This window comes from Felis catus, chromosome X (genome assembly GCF_018350175.1).
Source record: "Felis catus isolate Fca126 chromosome X, F.catus_Fca126_mat1.0, whole genome shotgun sequence".
Classification (NCBI taxonomy): Eukaryota; Metazoa; Chordata; class Mammalia; order Carnivora; family Felidae; genus Felis; species Felis catus.
This window is the reverse complement of record NC_058386.1, coordinates 97792672-97808652: the sequence shown is the minus strand read 5'-3', so window position 1 is coordinate 97808652 and position 15981 is coordinate 97792672. Positions and strand designations below refer to the sequence as shown.

Sequence of the window (15981 nt, the reverse complement as noted above, 5' to 3'; positions counted from 1 at the left end):
ACTTTAATTAGAATGTACCGATACTGGTTTATCAATTGTAGCAAAGGTGCCACACCCAATGCAAAATATAACAGGAACTCTCTGTACTTTCTGCTCAGTTTTTTTGTAAACATAAAACTGCCCTAAAAAATAAAGCCTACTAATTTTTTTAAAAAAAAAAAGCAAGACAAGATCAAAACATGAATGCTGCTAACATCTCCATTCATATGAAGCCAATGTTTTCAAGATATGCCTATTCTAGGTTTTTGGTTTATTGGTCTGGTTTATCTGATAATAAAGAAGTACTTCATGTAGTGTTGGTTAAATTGTGCAAAACTGTGTTCTCAGGCACTCCTGTTCTTTGGTTTTTTTTTTTTTTAATTCGGTGTTTATTTATTTTTGAGAAAAAGAGAGACAGAGTGTTAGGAGGGAAGGGGCAGAGAAAGAGAGAGGGAGACACAGAACCCCAGGCAGGCTCTAGGCTCTGAGCTGTCAGCACAGAGCCCGACGCGGGGCTTGAACCCACGAACAGTGAGATCATGACCTGAGCCGAAGTTGGACACTTAACTGACTGAGCCACCCAGGCGCCCTTGTTTTTTCATTTCTAAAGCAAAGGAAGGAGGAAGGAAGACCTGGGGAACTGGAGAAAGAGAACGAAGAGGAAGAGAAGAAAAAGGTGGCAGCCTGAGGAAATCAAATGCCACAGTTCCACACTTAACATTTTCTCTTAAAGAAATAGCACATGTGCAGCACGTTTCTCTCTTAATATCATCACTACAGAAGTTTTGTACCCTAAATGCCACAAATAAAGAACGTCAGTGAACTGGAGGAAAGCAACGTAGGAGCAGAGGGCTGTATTATCTTTATCTCTGTATTAAACCTTCTTTCCCTTTCCTCCTCTTTCATACATAGGTGTGAATCGACAGCTGTTCGATTTTCTTTGGAATCTGTGACACCACGGGCACTGGCTGCACTTCAGGATCTGGGTTATTTGCCAAGTTCTGGAACTTCCTTATTCTCCACCCCTCTCAGATATTGACTGCGAGCTTCATTACACTCAGCATTAGCCACTGGCATAGTTGGCCAACATCGTAGTCCCATAGGGACCTAATGGGCAGCAAAGCACTCAAATTCTCCATCCAAGTCACACACTGGACAAGGCGTCATTCGCTCTTCCTTCTCCCTGTCTTGGGCCCGCGTGGGCGCGCACACACACACCCCAGCAGAATCTTCACCTCAAATATACGCCGGAATGGTCATATCATTCCGTTTCATCCTGTGTTATTTTCAGTCATCAGAACACTCCCACAAGCTCTGACCACATTTCTACCTGTTGGCAGACACAGCTCCTCTCAGTGAGGTTAAATTAGAAATAATTGTCCATTGGTGGCTCAGTCTTTCCAATGTGAAATTCCTATGGGCTGATCCAAGAGTTGGAGAAATTTTCCATACGTCTAGAGGCCTAATATCATCAAGCCCCTTCCCATAAATGGAGCACCAATTCATCATCAAAGGAGAAATCCTAGTGAGCCACGAGTTTGAGGGACTGTCAAAGCCAGCACTAGAGATCACAAGTCTGAACCAGGAACAAGAAGTATTCGGGAAGAAAATTATTTTGTGAAAGTATTTAGTTCAAATCTGGGGTTGGCGTAACCATGGTGGCTCACGTCCTCTCCACTTGTGTCTGCCAACTGTCCTCAGCCTTGACACCGCTGCCTGGGGGCTCTCACGCTGGCAGTGGCCTTGTCCCTCAGCATCACCCTGTGCGGCGCAGGGACCCGGAGGCCTGGGGCTCTGCAGCCCACCTCAGTGCTCCCGCAGGTCCCAGTTACACAAGTGTGCCACCTGCACAGTGATGCACTTTGACGTGGGAGGAAATCAAGGACCGTGTTCTTTACGTCTTGAAACTCTATGGTTAAGATTGACCCAGAAAAGCTCTTGGTAAATTCCCACTTTATGAAAGACCTGGGCTTGGACAGTTTGGACAAGTGGAGATTATCATGGTCAGGGAGGATGAATTTGGGTTTGAAATTCCTGATACAGATGTGGAGAAGTTAATGTGTCCACAAGAAACTGTAGATTACATCACAGAGAAGAAGGATGTATATGAATAAAATATTAGACCCCTTTTTTTTCACTGAGAGCTCTCAAAGACTCAAAAGATGCTGGCGAGTGTCTGTAAGTGAGAACATGTTTTGGCATGATCGCTGCCTTTGACAGAGTAATTCTTTTTTTTTTTTTTTAATGTTTACTTTTGAGAGAGAAATGTTTACTTTTGTGAGTGAGGGAGGGGAAGAGAGAGAGGGAGACAGAGGATCCGAAGGGCTCTCTGTGCTGACAGCAGAGAGCCCGATGTGGGGCTCAAACTCATGAACTCTAAGATCATGATGTGAGCTGAAGTCCCACACTTAACTGACCGAGCCACCTAGGTGCCCCTTATTTTTAATTTTTTTAATGTTTAGTTTATTTTTGAGAGAGAGAGAGACAGACAGAGCTTGAGCGGGGGAGGGGCACAGAGAGAGGGAGACACAGAATCTGAAGCAGGCTCCAGGCTCCCAGCTGTCAACACAGAGCCCAACGAGAGGCTTGAACTCACGGACTGTGAGATCATGACCTGAGCCGAAGTCAGATGCTTAACAAACTGAGCCACCCATGTGCCTATAGACTTGTATTTAAATTATCTGTTCTGTCCTTTGAAAATAAATCTATACAACAAACAAAACAATTATTTAGTTCAGGTTTTGAGCTCATAACTCCTTTCAAAAACAGATCAGAGATTAAAAACTTTGTTTTGGGGGCGTCTGGATGGCTCAGTCGGTTAATCATCTGACTTCAGCTCAGGTCATGATCCCCTGGCTCACGAGTTCGGGGGCACCAGGTGCCTCCTGCCTGGAGCCTGCTTCAGATCCTCTGTCTCCCTCTCTCTGCCCCTCCCCCATGCTCGCTCGCGCACTCTCTCTCTCTCTCAAAAATAAACATTAAGAAATTTTTAAAAATCCAAAACTTTCAGTCATGCAACTTTTTTTCTTTTTAAGCTTACGTAAGTTTAAGTAATATCTACACCCAACGTGGGACTAGAACTCATGACCCCGAGATCAAGGGTCATATGTTCTTCCGACTGAGCCAGCCGGGCACCCCATAGTGCACCTTCTTTAACAATTACTGGTATAAAAGAGTTCCCCTGACTCCCACTACCTTAATGCCCATTTCCACAACCTAGTGGACTTTCATTTAAAAACAGTATAAAAGGGGCGCCTGGAAGGCTCAGTCCATTAAGCATCTGACTCTTGATTTCAGCTCAGGTCATGATCTCAAGATTGTGCGAGCGAGTCCTGAGTTGGGGTCTGCACTGATAGCACAGAGGCTGCTTGGGATTCTGTCTCCCTCTCTCTGCCCTTCCCCTCTCCCTCTCTCTCTCAAAATAAATAAATAAGCATTTAAAAAAAAACAGTATAAAATGAATCGAAAAAATGACCATTAACCATGTATTGCTGAGCTAGCATATGATGGGACTAGTTTATGGGGCCTGACAAGAAATGGGTTACATATTCCTTTTGCTGGAGCACATTAGAGGAGATGAATTTCTGGGGCGCCTGGGTGGCGCAGTCGGTTAAGCGTCCGACTTCAGCCAGGTCACGATCTCGCGGTCCGGGAGTTCGAGCCCCGCGTCAGGCTCTGGGCTGATGGCTCAGAGCCTGGAGCCTGTTTCTGATTCTGTGTCTCCCTCTCTCTCTGCCCCTCCCCCGTTCATGCTCTGTCTCTCTCTGTCCCAAAAATAAATAAACGTTGAAAAAAAAATTTAAAAAAAAAAAGAGGACATGAATTTCTGGAGACGAAATATGCAGTTTTCTCCAGGCTACAAACTTAACTATAGTGTATCAGGCTCAAGTAATTTTTTTTTAAATGTTTGTTTGTTTGTTTATCTATTTAGACAGAGAGAGAGAATGGGTGTGGGAGGGGCAGAGGGAGAGAGAGAGAGAGAGAATCCCAACTCAGGACCCGAACCGAAATCACGAGTAGGTGGCTCAACCCACTGAACCACCCGGGCACCCCCATGCTCAAGTTATTAACACAGAATTTGTGCCCTCTAAGCTAACTGGGCAAAATGGTGCTGACATCACAGCTTACCACCAATTTTGATAAACACTCCTTACTTTGTGTGAGATTAGAAAGAAAAAAAACGCGTGTGGGGGTGAGTATACTCCTACATGCATGTACATAAACACAAACATATACATATAAAGTCATACTGGGTTTGTTATTCATACGGCTGCTCAGTGGACTGTCTCCTGGGGCCTCTCGCCCTTCCCTTCAAGTATTTCGATTCGAGGCTGAAGAAAAGACAAGGTCTCTAGTCCGGTTTAAATTTGAGCCGCTTCACCCGGGACCGGAAGGATAGGTGGATCCGGTTGCCCCACCGGCTTCATTATACCTATACACACATCCTGTCCCGACGGCAGACCCACCTAGGTCGGGGGAAGGGATTTGCCGACGTACCCGGAACTGTTTCCAAGGTTTCCTCACATTCGGTGGTGGCGCGACGGCGGGCTCTGGGATCCGAAGCAACCGAGATCTCCCTTAGCTCGCGAGAGCGCTCCCTTCTCTAGCGGCTGAGGGAACCCGGCGGCTCGGGGAACCCGGCGGCGGCGATGGCTCCGGTGTCGCGTTCGCGCAGCCCGGAGGGGGAGGCCTCGGGCTTTGGGGGGAAGCGTCGCAGTTTGTCCAAGAGCCCTAAGCCCAGCAAATCCGCCCGCTCCCCGCGGGGCCGCCGCTCCCGCTCGAGCTCTCGCTCGCACTCTTGCTCTCGGTCTGGGGACCGGAATGGTGTCAGCCATCAGCTAGGTGGCTTCAGCCAAGGGTCCCGAAACCAGTCTTACAGATCCCGCTCGCGGTCACGCTCCCGAGAGCGGCCCTCGGCGCCGCGGGGCAGCCTCTTCACTTCGGCCTCTTCGACCGCGTATTATGGCGGCTACTCACGCCCCTACGGGAGCGACAAGCCGTGGCCTAGCCTTCTGGACAAGGAGAGGGAGGAGAGCTTGCGGCAAAAGTGAGTGACACGGGCACGCCTTCTCTTGCGGGAGCCCACCTGCCTCCGGAGTCGGACTTTCGGTTCGCCCCCCCCCCGCCCCCTTCTGACTGTCCCCAGTTCACTCTCTGCCTGCCTGGCGCCCGTTTCCGTCCCTTCTGTCCACCCACCACGACGCCTTTTTTCGCCCTTTTCTTCCCTTCGGTTTTCACCCCTCCCCGCGGCCCCTTCATTCAGCGCCCTGGTGTCTCCTACCTCTGGCTCCTGGCGTGCAGCGCTGCTGTGCAGAGCCTCAGACCTAACGGGATTACAGTATTTACTTGGTTTTGTCATTATTACGTGTAAAGCATGCTTTTTTTTTTTTTTTCTTTTGTCAATGTTTACTTCTGAGCCGGAGAGAGAGAGAGAGAGCGCGCGCGGGCGCGAGTGGAGGGAGGGGCAGAGACTGGGAGAAAGAGGACCTGAACGGGGCTCCGTGCGGGCTGACGGCAGGCGGCGGGATGCGTGGGGCTCGAACTCGCGAGCGGAGCCGAAGCCTCAACGGACTGAGCCATCCAGGTGCCCCCGTGGAGCGGGCTTTCATTTGGCACTGGGTTGAGCTCATGGAATAGAACGGCCCCGTTTTGTTGATCACAAAGTTAGCAGAGTGCCTAGCACTTTGTAGGCGCAGAACCATTGCTCGTTGAATGATGGGACGGGTTGGAGGTGATAACGGGATGTGGAAGCGGAAACGTTTGGCGGAGAGGTGGGAAAGCTTTGAGGTCAAAGAGTTTATCTCGGAGAGGAGAAAAACCTCTGAGACTGAGACGATTGCATGTAGAGAAAGTGATCGGCGGAACTGTTGATTAGGCTACACTGAAAAGGGTCTTGTTAAATGGTTTCTAGTTTGGCCATGAAAAACGGGGTCAGGGCGAAATCAAGTGTCCTCTCAGGAGAGTGAGTATTGGAGAGGGAAAGTGAATCGTTTGAGAAAGAGAAAGGAAAAAAGGTTATAATTATTGCTGTGTAAGCCTTCATAGCTGATGCTTGACTGTTAAGTTATGCCAGGCACTATATTAAGTGCTTTACCTGTACTGTGTTGGAAAAGAAATTGAAAAGTTTCACAGGCATTGAGGAGGAGGTTAAGGTTCCGACCGCGGGGAGAGGTCTCCATAAATCTTTTTCTTCCAAGAATGGGAAGTAATAAAGCATTGATGAAGAGGACAGGCTCCAGGATCAGACTGCCTGAGTTTGAAGCTCTGCTTTATTATTATTATTATTATTATTATTATTATTATTATTAACTTTGATTATCTTTATAAGCAGTGTTCCCTTTTATCCACACACATTTTGGGTTTTTTTTTTTTTGAATTATTATTGAAGCCTCGTTTTGCTGCTTAATAGTTGTGTGAACTTGAGCACATTTCTTAACTTCCCTGAGCTTTATTTCTTAACCAATTAAAAAAGGATAAAATTAGTGCCGAGGCTTTTAGAGTTGTTGTAATGATTTAGTGCCTGGAACCTAATAAATAGTCGTTGAGTGTTAGGTCTTAGAGTTTCCTGCATGGAAGTAGAAACGATAAAAACAGTACTGACTTAGGTTGGAGACCTACCTCTCCAAATTAAATTTGTCAGCAAGTTATCTCCTGGCTGTGTTAGTCAGAAAGCAACCAGCTTCTTACCGGACAACCCTCACCAAAAGATGTCAGAACTTCTTGGATGAAATTTGCATTTGTACACTTAGGAGATGAATAATTTATCTTAAGAGTACAGATGAAGCTGGTGGCAGTGGGGATGAGAACTTGACTGTTCCTACAGCGTGTCATTCTTCCCCCTGTATGCATATATTCCAAGTTGGGTTATATATGACCCTTTTAATTTTTTTTTTTTTAACGTTTATTCATTTCTGAGAGACAGAGTGAGCAGAGGAGGAGCAGAGAGAGAGGGAGACACAGAATCCGAAATAGGCCCCAGGCTCTGAGCTGTCAGCACAGAGCCCGGTGCGGGGTTCAAACTCACTGACCGTGAGATCATGACTGAGCTGAAGTTGGATGCCCAACCAACTGAGCCACCCATGCGCCCCTAAGTATGACCCTTTTAGGCTGTTTCTTCAAAAGGGAAACCTGAGTCTAATTCTGCATGATTATAATACCTTTTCCCCTGAATAAAGATGTAAAAACTAGTATATTCAAGCAATCAAATCAGTTTATTTTGTAAAAGTTTGTTTTTTGTCTTTTTTAACAAATGGAGTCACAAGCAGCTAAACTTTGAGGAATTGAGCCTTAGTTTTTTGGGTTTGTTTGTTTATGAGCAAAACTAAAAGGAACCACAGCATAAAAATTTTTTTCATGTCCTCCAAGAGTAGATGGAGGATATATCCCTTTTCCAAAAAGGAACTAAAGGGAAAATAGAGAAAACAAACCCCGTATCCCATTGAGGACAGTTTTAGTCAAAATAAAACTTTTCTTTCACTTCCAGAGCTCTCTTTATTTTCTACTTCTAATGCTTCATTTTTATTTTCTTTATTAATTCCTGAGTTTCTGAACATGGGTTTGATTAAATCAAAAGTAGAGACTGCTCTTTACTCTCATAAATGTGTATAAACAAAGAAGTTATTTCCGAATAGAAAACTGTTTGTGCCACTATTGCAGAAGATGAAATGAGCAGTTAGGAGCTGTGTCATACATGAGGTAGAACAGATGCACTTGACAGTCTTTTAGGCTGTCTGGCCTGGACTCTCGGGCTCTCTATAGTCTGTACCATTTGATAGTACTGTCGAGAACATGAGATCATAAATGTTGAGTTTACACTTAATTTATTAATTTAAAATTTAAAACGTAAAGGGAAAATAGAACTTAACTGGACCCCTTTGAATTGATTATCGATTTAGGAGACAGTTTGGCCATGGAGTTAATAATTTGTATGCCTGTATCTTCTAGGAGATTAAGTGAGAGAGAGAGGATTGGAGAATTGGGAGCTCCTGAAGTATGGGGACTTTCTCCAAAGAATCCAGAACCAGAGTAAGTGACTTGAAAATATACTTTTAAACTGTAACATTTGTTTAAATCCAGAGACTATTGTAAAAATTTTTGTTAAGTGAAGAACTTTAAGTATAGCTCACATTTTTCATCTTGTGATTTATGCTATTCTACCCCTTAACATTTAAAAACATTGAACCTACCTAATGATTAAAATATGTTGTTAGTGGATCTTAACTTATTAATTGTTCTTTTTAAATTGTAATTCATGGGGGTGCTAATTTCCTATTCACAGAAGGGCTCAGTATTAAAACAAATGTGTTTATATTATTTTGAATTATTTTTTCTCAGCCTAACGGCAGATTGCATGTCACATGTTAGCCTTACAAAGGGCTTTAAAAAAAAATTTTTTTTAATCTATTTGTGTATTTATTTATTTTCAAGTTAGTTAGCATACTGTGTAGTCTTGGTTTCAGGAGTAGAACCCGGTGATTCATCACTTGCATATGACACCCAGTGCTCATCCCAACAAGTGCCCTCCTCAATGCCCATCACCCATTTACCCCACCCCCATCAACCCTTAGTTTATTCTCTTCATTTAAGAGCCTCTTATGATTTTCCTCCCTCTCTGTTTTTATCTTACTTTTCTTTCCCTTCCCCTATGATTATCTGTCAAGCTTCTCAAATTCCACTTATGAGTGAAATCATGTGATATCTGTCTTTCTAACTGACTTATTTCGTGTAACGTAATACCCTCTAGTTCCATCCATGTTGTTGCAAATGGCAAGATTTCATTCTTTTCCATTGCTAAGTAGTAGTCCATTATATAAATACCACATCTTAATCCATTCATCAGTTGATGGGACATTTGGGCTCTTTCCATAATTTGGCTATTGTTGAAAGTGCTGCTATAAACGTTGGGGTGCAAGTGCCCCTTCGATTCAGCACTCCTGTGTCCATTAGATAAATTCCTAGTAGTGCTATTGCTGGGTTGTAGGGTAGTTCTATTTATAATTAAAAAAATCTTTTGAACGTTTATTTTTGAGAGACAGAGTGTGAGTGGGGGGGGGGGGGGGGACAGAGAGAGAGGGAGACAGAATCTGAAGCAGGCTCCAGGCTCTGAGGTGTCAGCCCAGAGCCCGACGTGGGGCTTGAACCCACGAATCATGAGATCATGACCTGAGCTGAAGTCGGACGCTTAACCCTCTGAGCCACGCAGGCCCCCCTCTATTTGTAATTTTTTAAAGAGCCTCCACACTGTTTTTGAAAGTGGCTGCACACCAGTCTGCATTCCCACCAGCAGTGCAAGAGGGTTCCCCTTTCATCACATCCTCACCAGCATCTGTTGTTTCCTGAGTTGTTACCTTTAGCCATTCTGACAGGTGTGAGGTGATATCTCCCTGTGGTTTTGATTTGTATTTCCCTGATAATGAGTGATGTTGAGCATCTTTTCATTTGTCTGTTTGCCATCTGGATGTCTTCTTTGGAAAAATGTCTGTTCATGTCTTCTGCCCGTTTCTTCACTGGATTATTTATTTTTCGGGTGTTGAGTTTGATAAGTTCTTTATAGATTTTAGATACTACCCTTTATCCAATATGTCATTTGCAAATATCTTCTCCCATTCCATCAGATTGCCTTTTAGTTTAGTTGATTGTCCTTTGCCGAGCAGAAGTTTTTTATCTTGATGTGGTCCCAGTATTTCATTTTTGCTTTTATTTCCCTTGCCTTCTGTGACATGTCAAGTAAGAAGTTGCTGTGGCTGAGGTCAAAGAGGTGCTGCCTGTTTTCTCCTGTAGGATTTTGATGGTTTCCTGTCTCACATTTAGGTCTTTCATCCGTTTTGAATTTATTTTGGTGTATGGTGTAAGAAAAGTGGTCCAGTTTCATTCTTCTGCATGTTGCTGTCCAGTTCTCCCGGCACCATTTGCTGAAGAGACTGTCTTTTTCCAGTTGGATACTCTTTTCTGCTTTGTTGTTTATCTGTCCTTCTCTTCTGAATGACAGCCTTGCTGGATGAAGGATTCTTGGCGCATATTTTTCCTGTTCATCACATTGAATATTTCCTGCAACTCCCTTACGACCTGCCAAATCTCCATGGACAGGTCGGCTACTACCCTTATGTGTCTACCCTTGTAGGTTAAGGCCTTGTTTGTCCCTAACTGCTTTCAGAATTCTCTAACGTTGTATTTTGCCAGATTGTCTATGATATGTCATGGTGTTGACCTGTTTTTGTTGATTTTGAAGGGAGTTCTCTGTGCCTCTTGGACTTGGATGCCTGTTCCCTTCCCCAGATTAGGGAAGTTCTCAGTTGTAATTTGTTCAATAAACCTTCTGCCCCTTTCTCTCACTCTTTTTCTTCTGGAACTCCTATGATAAGGATACTGTTTTGTTTTATGGAATCATTTAGCTCTCTAATTCTCCCCTTCATGATCTAGTAATTTCCTTTCCCTCTTTTTTTAGCTTCATCATTTTCTGTAATTTTATCTTCTTTTTCACCTATATTCTCCTCTACTCCTTCCATCCTCCATGTCACTGTATCTGGCTTCTTTTGCATCTCATGTATAGCATTTCTTAATTCATTATAACTATTTGTTAGGTCTTTGATCTCTGCAGCAAGAGATTCTCTGCTGTCTTCTATGTTTTTTCAAGCCCAGCTATTAGTCTTAAGACTCTGATTCTAAATTCTTGTTCACATGTATTTTTTATATATGTTTTGGGCAATTCTCTGGCTGTGATTTCTTCCTGAATTTTTTTTTTGAGGAGGATTCTTCTGTTTTGCCATTTTGGCTAAGTTTCTGTCTTTTGCATGTTTTTAATAGCTCGTTATGTGGAAGAACTACTATATTAAAAAGGGGGTCATACACTGTCCAGGGCCTGGCACTTCACGAAGTGTTATGGGGTGTGTTGTGTGCACTCTGTTGTGTATTTCGCTGCTCTGTCCCACTGGTCAGTCCTCTGCAAAGCTCCTCCTTGCTTGTAGTGGTGGAATGTTTGGACCTTCCACCAGGTGTGTTTTCATTTGTTCATTGAAGTAACCCTGAAAAAAAAGGAAAGGGGGGGAAGCCTGATCCCATTCAAAGAGAAGAATGAAAAGGGAAAAAAACCAAGCAAAGGAAAAAAACTATAAGGCTAAATCCTGAGAAAGAGAAAGGAAATTAAAGAAGAGATAGAAAAGGTATAGAAAGAATAGAGTGAAAATGCCAGATTAAACAAACAAAACAAAAAAGTGTGTGTGTGTGTGTGTGTGTGTATAAAATAAGAATTGACCAAAAACAAATCAGAAACTATGAGCCTGATTCCAAAAGAAAAAAAGGAGAGGGTAGAAGGAAAAAAAGAGAAGAAAAGAACAAACAGACAAAAAAACAGTCATCTTGTTGGTGCCTGGGACCAGTGGCTATGATGGCCTGGAAGAGAGGCCCTCTGGTTCACCCAGTGTCAGTGTTCCTCCAGTAGATAAGCAGTCACCAGACACAGAGGGGTGGGGTTTAATGTAAGCGGGTCTCGCCTCCCCTGGGGGCCGTTGTGCTGCTCCCTGAAGTCCCAGCGTGTTGGTGTCGGGGAGAAAAATGGTGACACCCCAGTCTCTCCTCCCCAGACCTGGTGTCTCGGACCACGCTGTTCAGGCAGCCCTCACAGAGCAGCGCGGGCCGTCAGCTTGTCCTGCTCCACAGTCTCCCGCTCCTCCTAGGCGCTCGGCTGCGATTCAAAACCCGATGTCTTGAAGAATCCCGCACCGCACGGTCCCTGTTCTGGTGTAGTGCCACTCAGCCCTGCCAGTAAAACGCCTTTGGCTGGCGCCTGCCGGGTCTTTTGCTCTTAGGGAGGCAATAAACCCTCTTCTCACGGTACTCGAGGAAGGGGACTGTTCTCTCCCGGTGCGCCCCAGGGATGGCTACAGCACTTCGGGGCCGGCTCCTTCCCCTCCAGGTGCGTGCACACGGCTCCGGATTCACTCCGGAAAAAGTCTGGCACTTTTGAAACCTCTGAGTTTCAGCTCCTAAGCCTGTTTGCAGAATAGAAACTGGCACTCACCGTATTTCTCATTCCCGAGTCCATGGTCCAAAGAGGTTTCACAGCCCCTCTCTTTTTCTCTCCCTTTTGTCTCTCCACAGAAGGGGTTCCCTCCCCTCCATGCCTGTGCCATTTTGTCTCCCCCAATTCACATACACGCACCTTGATCCTGCCAAGCTGTCTCTCTCCACCCATGGAGAGCCTTCTGCCACTCCACAGATTGATTTCCTGGGTGTTCCAAGTGATCTGACCTCAATACAGCTGTGTTTGAAGGATGAAGAAAATCCCGGTCCCCCTGCTTCTCCCTCAGTGTATTTATTTATTTTTTTAGAGAGAGAGTGAGCAGCGGATGGGCAGAGAGAGGGAGAGAAAGAACCCCAAGCAGGCTCTGCACTGGCTGCGCAGAGCCTGATGTGGGGCTTGAACTCACCAACCAGGAGCTCATGACCTGAGCCGAAATCAAGAGTTGTACACTAAACTTACTGAGTCACCCAGGTGCCCTAAAAGGGATTTTTTTTAATGTTTATTTATTGGGGGGGGGGGGCAGAGAGAGAGAGAGAGAGAGAGAGAGAGAGAGAGAGAGAGAGAGAATCCCAAGCAGACTCTGTGCTGTCAGTGCAGAGCCCACCATGGGCTCAAACTCCTTTAACTGTGAGTTCAGGACCTGAGCCAAAATCAAGAATTGGATGCTTAACCCACTGAGCCACCCAAGTGCCCACAAAGAAATTTTTTTTGAGGTACAATTGACAAACAACATGGATGGTGGAGTCTTTAGAGTTTTCTGTATGTAATATGTCTTTTGCAAATAGTGACAGTTTTACTTCTTCTTTACCAGTTTGGATGCCTTTTATTTCTTTTTCTTGTCTTCTGGCTAGGACTTTCAGTATTATGTTGAATAAAAGTGGTGGGAGTAGGCATCCTTGTCTTGCTCTTGATCTTAGGGTGAAGCTTTCAGCTTTTTCACTGTCGAGTATGAGGTTAGCTGTGGGTTTGTCATATCTGGCCTTTCTTAATTTGAGGTATTTTTTCTCTATATCCACTTTGCTGAGTTTGTATCTTATTTGGATGTTGAATTTTGTCAGATGGTGTTTCAGCATCTATTGAAATGATCATATGATTTTTATCCTTTATTTTGTTAATGTGGTATATCCACATTGATTTCTGGATATTGAATTATCCTTGCAATTCTGGAATAATTCCTACTTGAGTGTGGTGTATGATCTTTTTAATGTAGTATAAAATTTGGTTTCCTAATATTTTGTTGCAGACTTTTGCATCTATATATACATGCATCAGTGATATTGGCTTCTAATTTTTTTTTGTTTGTGGTGTCTTTGGCTTTGGTATCAGGTAATGCTGGCCTTGTAGTAAGTCGGTGAGTGAGTGAGTTTGTTCTTCAGTTTTTTAGAATTAAGAAGGATAGGTATTATCTCATTAAATAACTGGTAGAATTTACCTGTGAAGCCATTTGGTCCTGGAGTTTCTTTTGTTGAAAGTTTTTTTATTAATGATTCAATTTCATTAGTAGTAATCAGTCTGTATTGTAATCTTCCTCATTTGGACAATTGTTGTATTTCTAGAAATTTATCTGTTTCTTCTAGTTTGTTCCATTTGTTGGCATGTAATTGTTCTTAGTAGTGTCATGATTATTTTTGTATGTCTGTAGTATTGGTTGTAACTTACCCTCTTTCATTTCTTATTTTATTTATATGGGCACTCCCTTTTCTTCATCCTGAGTCTGGCTAAAGGTTTTATCAATTTTATCTTTTCAAAGAACCAACTCTTAGTTTCAGTGGTATTTTCTCTTGTTTTTTGGGGGGGTCTGTGTTTCATTTATTTTTACTCTGATCTTTTTTTAAAAAATGCTTATTTATTTATTTTGAGAGAGAGAGAGAGAGAGCATGCGCACACACGTGTGTGCTTTCACTTGGGGGAGAGGCAGAGAGAGAGAATCCCAAGCAGGCTCTGTGACAGGGCTCAATATCCTAAATCATGAGATCATGACCTGAGCCAAAATCAAGAGTCAGATGCTTAACCGACTGACCTTTATTATTTCCTTCCTTCTACTAACCTTGGGCTTTGTTCTTTTTCTAGTTCCTTTAGGTGTAAGATTAGATTGTTTATTTGATATTTTTCTTGGTTCTTGAGTTGGGCCTGTATCACTATAACCTTCTCTCTTAGAACTCCTTTTGCTGCATCCCATAGATTTTGTACTGTTGAGTTTCCATTTTTAATTTCCTCTTTGATTCCTTCATTGATCCATTGGTTGTTTAATTCCAAGTTGTTTTGCCTTTATGTGTTTGTGTATTTCCAGCCTTTTTTTTTTTAAGTGTATTTATTTTTGAGAGAGAGAGAGAGTGCGCAAGCAAGGGGAGGGGCAGACAGAGGGGAACAGAGGATCTGAAACAGGCTCTGCGCTGACAACAGATTGCCCGATGTGGGGCTCAAACTCATGAACTGCAAGATCATGATCTAAGCTGAAGTCGGACATTTAACCGACGGAGCCACCCTGGTACCCCTCCAGCTTTCTTCTTATAATTGATTTCTAATTTCATACTGTTGTGTTCCGAAAAGATGCTTGATATGATTTCAGTCTTTTTAAAATTATCAAGATTTGTCTTGTGGCCTAACATGGGATCAATCCTGGAGACTGTTCCATGTGCACTTGAAAAGAATCTGTTTTCTGCTGTTTTTGGATAGGATATTCTGTATATATATGTTAAGTCCATGTAGTCTAATGTGTTATTCAAGGCCACTGTTTCCTTATTGATTTTCTGTCTGAATGATTTTATCCAGTGATGTAGGCGGGGTGTGAAGGTCCCCTACTATTATTCTATTACTGTCAGTTTCTCCCTTCACGTCCATTAATACTTGGTTTATGTATTTAGGTGCTTCTATGTTGGGTGCATGGATATTTACAAGTTTTATGTCTTCTTGTTGGATCGATCCCTTTATCATTATGTAATGTCCTTCTTTGTCTCTTTTTATAGAATTTGTTTTCCAGTCTATTTTGTCTGATATAACTATTGCTACCCCAGCTTGTTGTTGTTGCCATTTGTGTGGAATATCTTTTTCCATCCCTTCACTTTCAGTCTGTATGTCTCTGAAGTGAGTCTCTTGTAGGCAGCATCTCCTGTTTTTTTAAATCTATTCAGCCACCCTGTGTATTTTAATTGGAGCATTTAATAAATATACATTTAATGTAATTATTGATAGGTATGGACTTATTGCCATTTTGTTGACTTTTTCCTGATTATTTTTGTAGCTCTTCTCTGTTCCTTTCTTCTCTTGCTCTCTTCCTTTCTTTTTCTCTTGATCTCTTCCCTTGAGATTTGGTGACTTTCCTTAGTGTTATGTTTGTATTCTTTCATTGGTTGTGTATCTGTTTTAGGTATTTGGTCGGTGGTTACCATGAGGTTCATATATAATGTCTTAGGTATATAGCAATCTATTTTAAGTTGATGCCCACTTAAGTTCAAATGCATTCTAAAAGAATTACATCCCCCCCCCCCGCAAATGTTTATGTTTTGATATCATATTTTACATCTCATTATTTTGTTTCCATTGACTAATTATTGTAGGTCTAGCTGATTTTACTACTTTTGTCTTTTAACCTTCATACTAGCTATGTAGGTGGTTGATCCACTACCTTTAATATGTTTACCTTTACCAATGAGGTTTTTCCTTTCATAATTTTCTTACTTCTAGTTATGATTTACTGTTCTACTTAAAGAAGTCCCATTAACATTTCTTGTAAGGCTGGTTTGGTATTGATGAGCTCCTTTAGCTTTTGCTTGTCTGGGAAACTCCTTATTTTTCCTTCACTTCTGAGCAAGAACCTTGCTGAGTAGAGTAATCTTGGCTGTAAGTTTTTTCCTTTCAGCACTTTGAATGTATCATGCCGTTCTCTTCTGATCTATAAAGTTTCTACTGAAACCAGCTTATGGGCTTACGGTTCTTATGGTTCTTTGGTATATAACTGGTTGTTTTCCTTTTGCTACTTTTAA

The 15981-nt window shown here is 42.9% G+C and overlaps 1 protein-coding gene and 1 pseudogene across 1 annotated transcript in view; both read left to right on the top strand.

The window, feature by feature from the left end:
* The first annotated feature begins 1374 nt into the window (after positions 1–1374).
* Positions 1375–2268, top strand: LOC101086124 (annotated as a pseudogene).
* Positions 2269–4459: 2191 nt separating this feature from the next.
* NKAP (NFKB activating protein) overlaps positions 4460–15981 on the top strand; it is a 27162-nt gene continuing 15640 nt past the window's right edge. The window contains exons 1-2 of the mRNA XM_004000839.5: positions 4460–5026; positions 7924–8004. Coding sequence (XP_004000888.1) covers positions 4629–5026; positions 7924–8004 — 479 coding nt within the window. The 5' untranslated portion in view covers positions 4460–4628. The remainder of the gene's footprint in view (positions 5027–7923; positions 8005–15981) is intronic.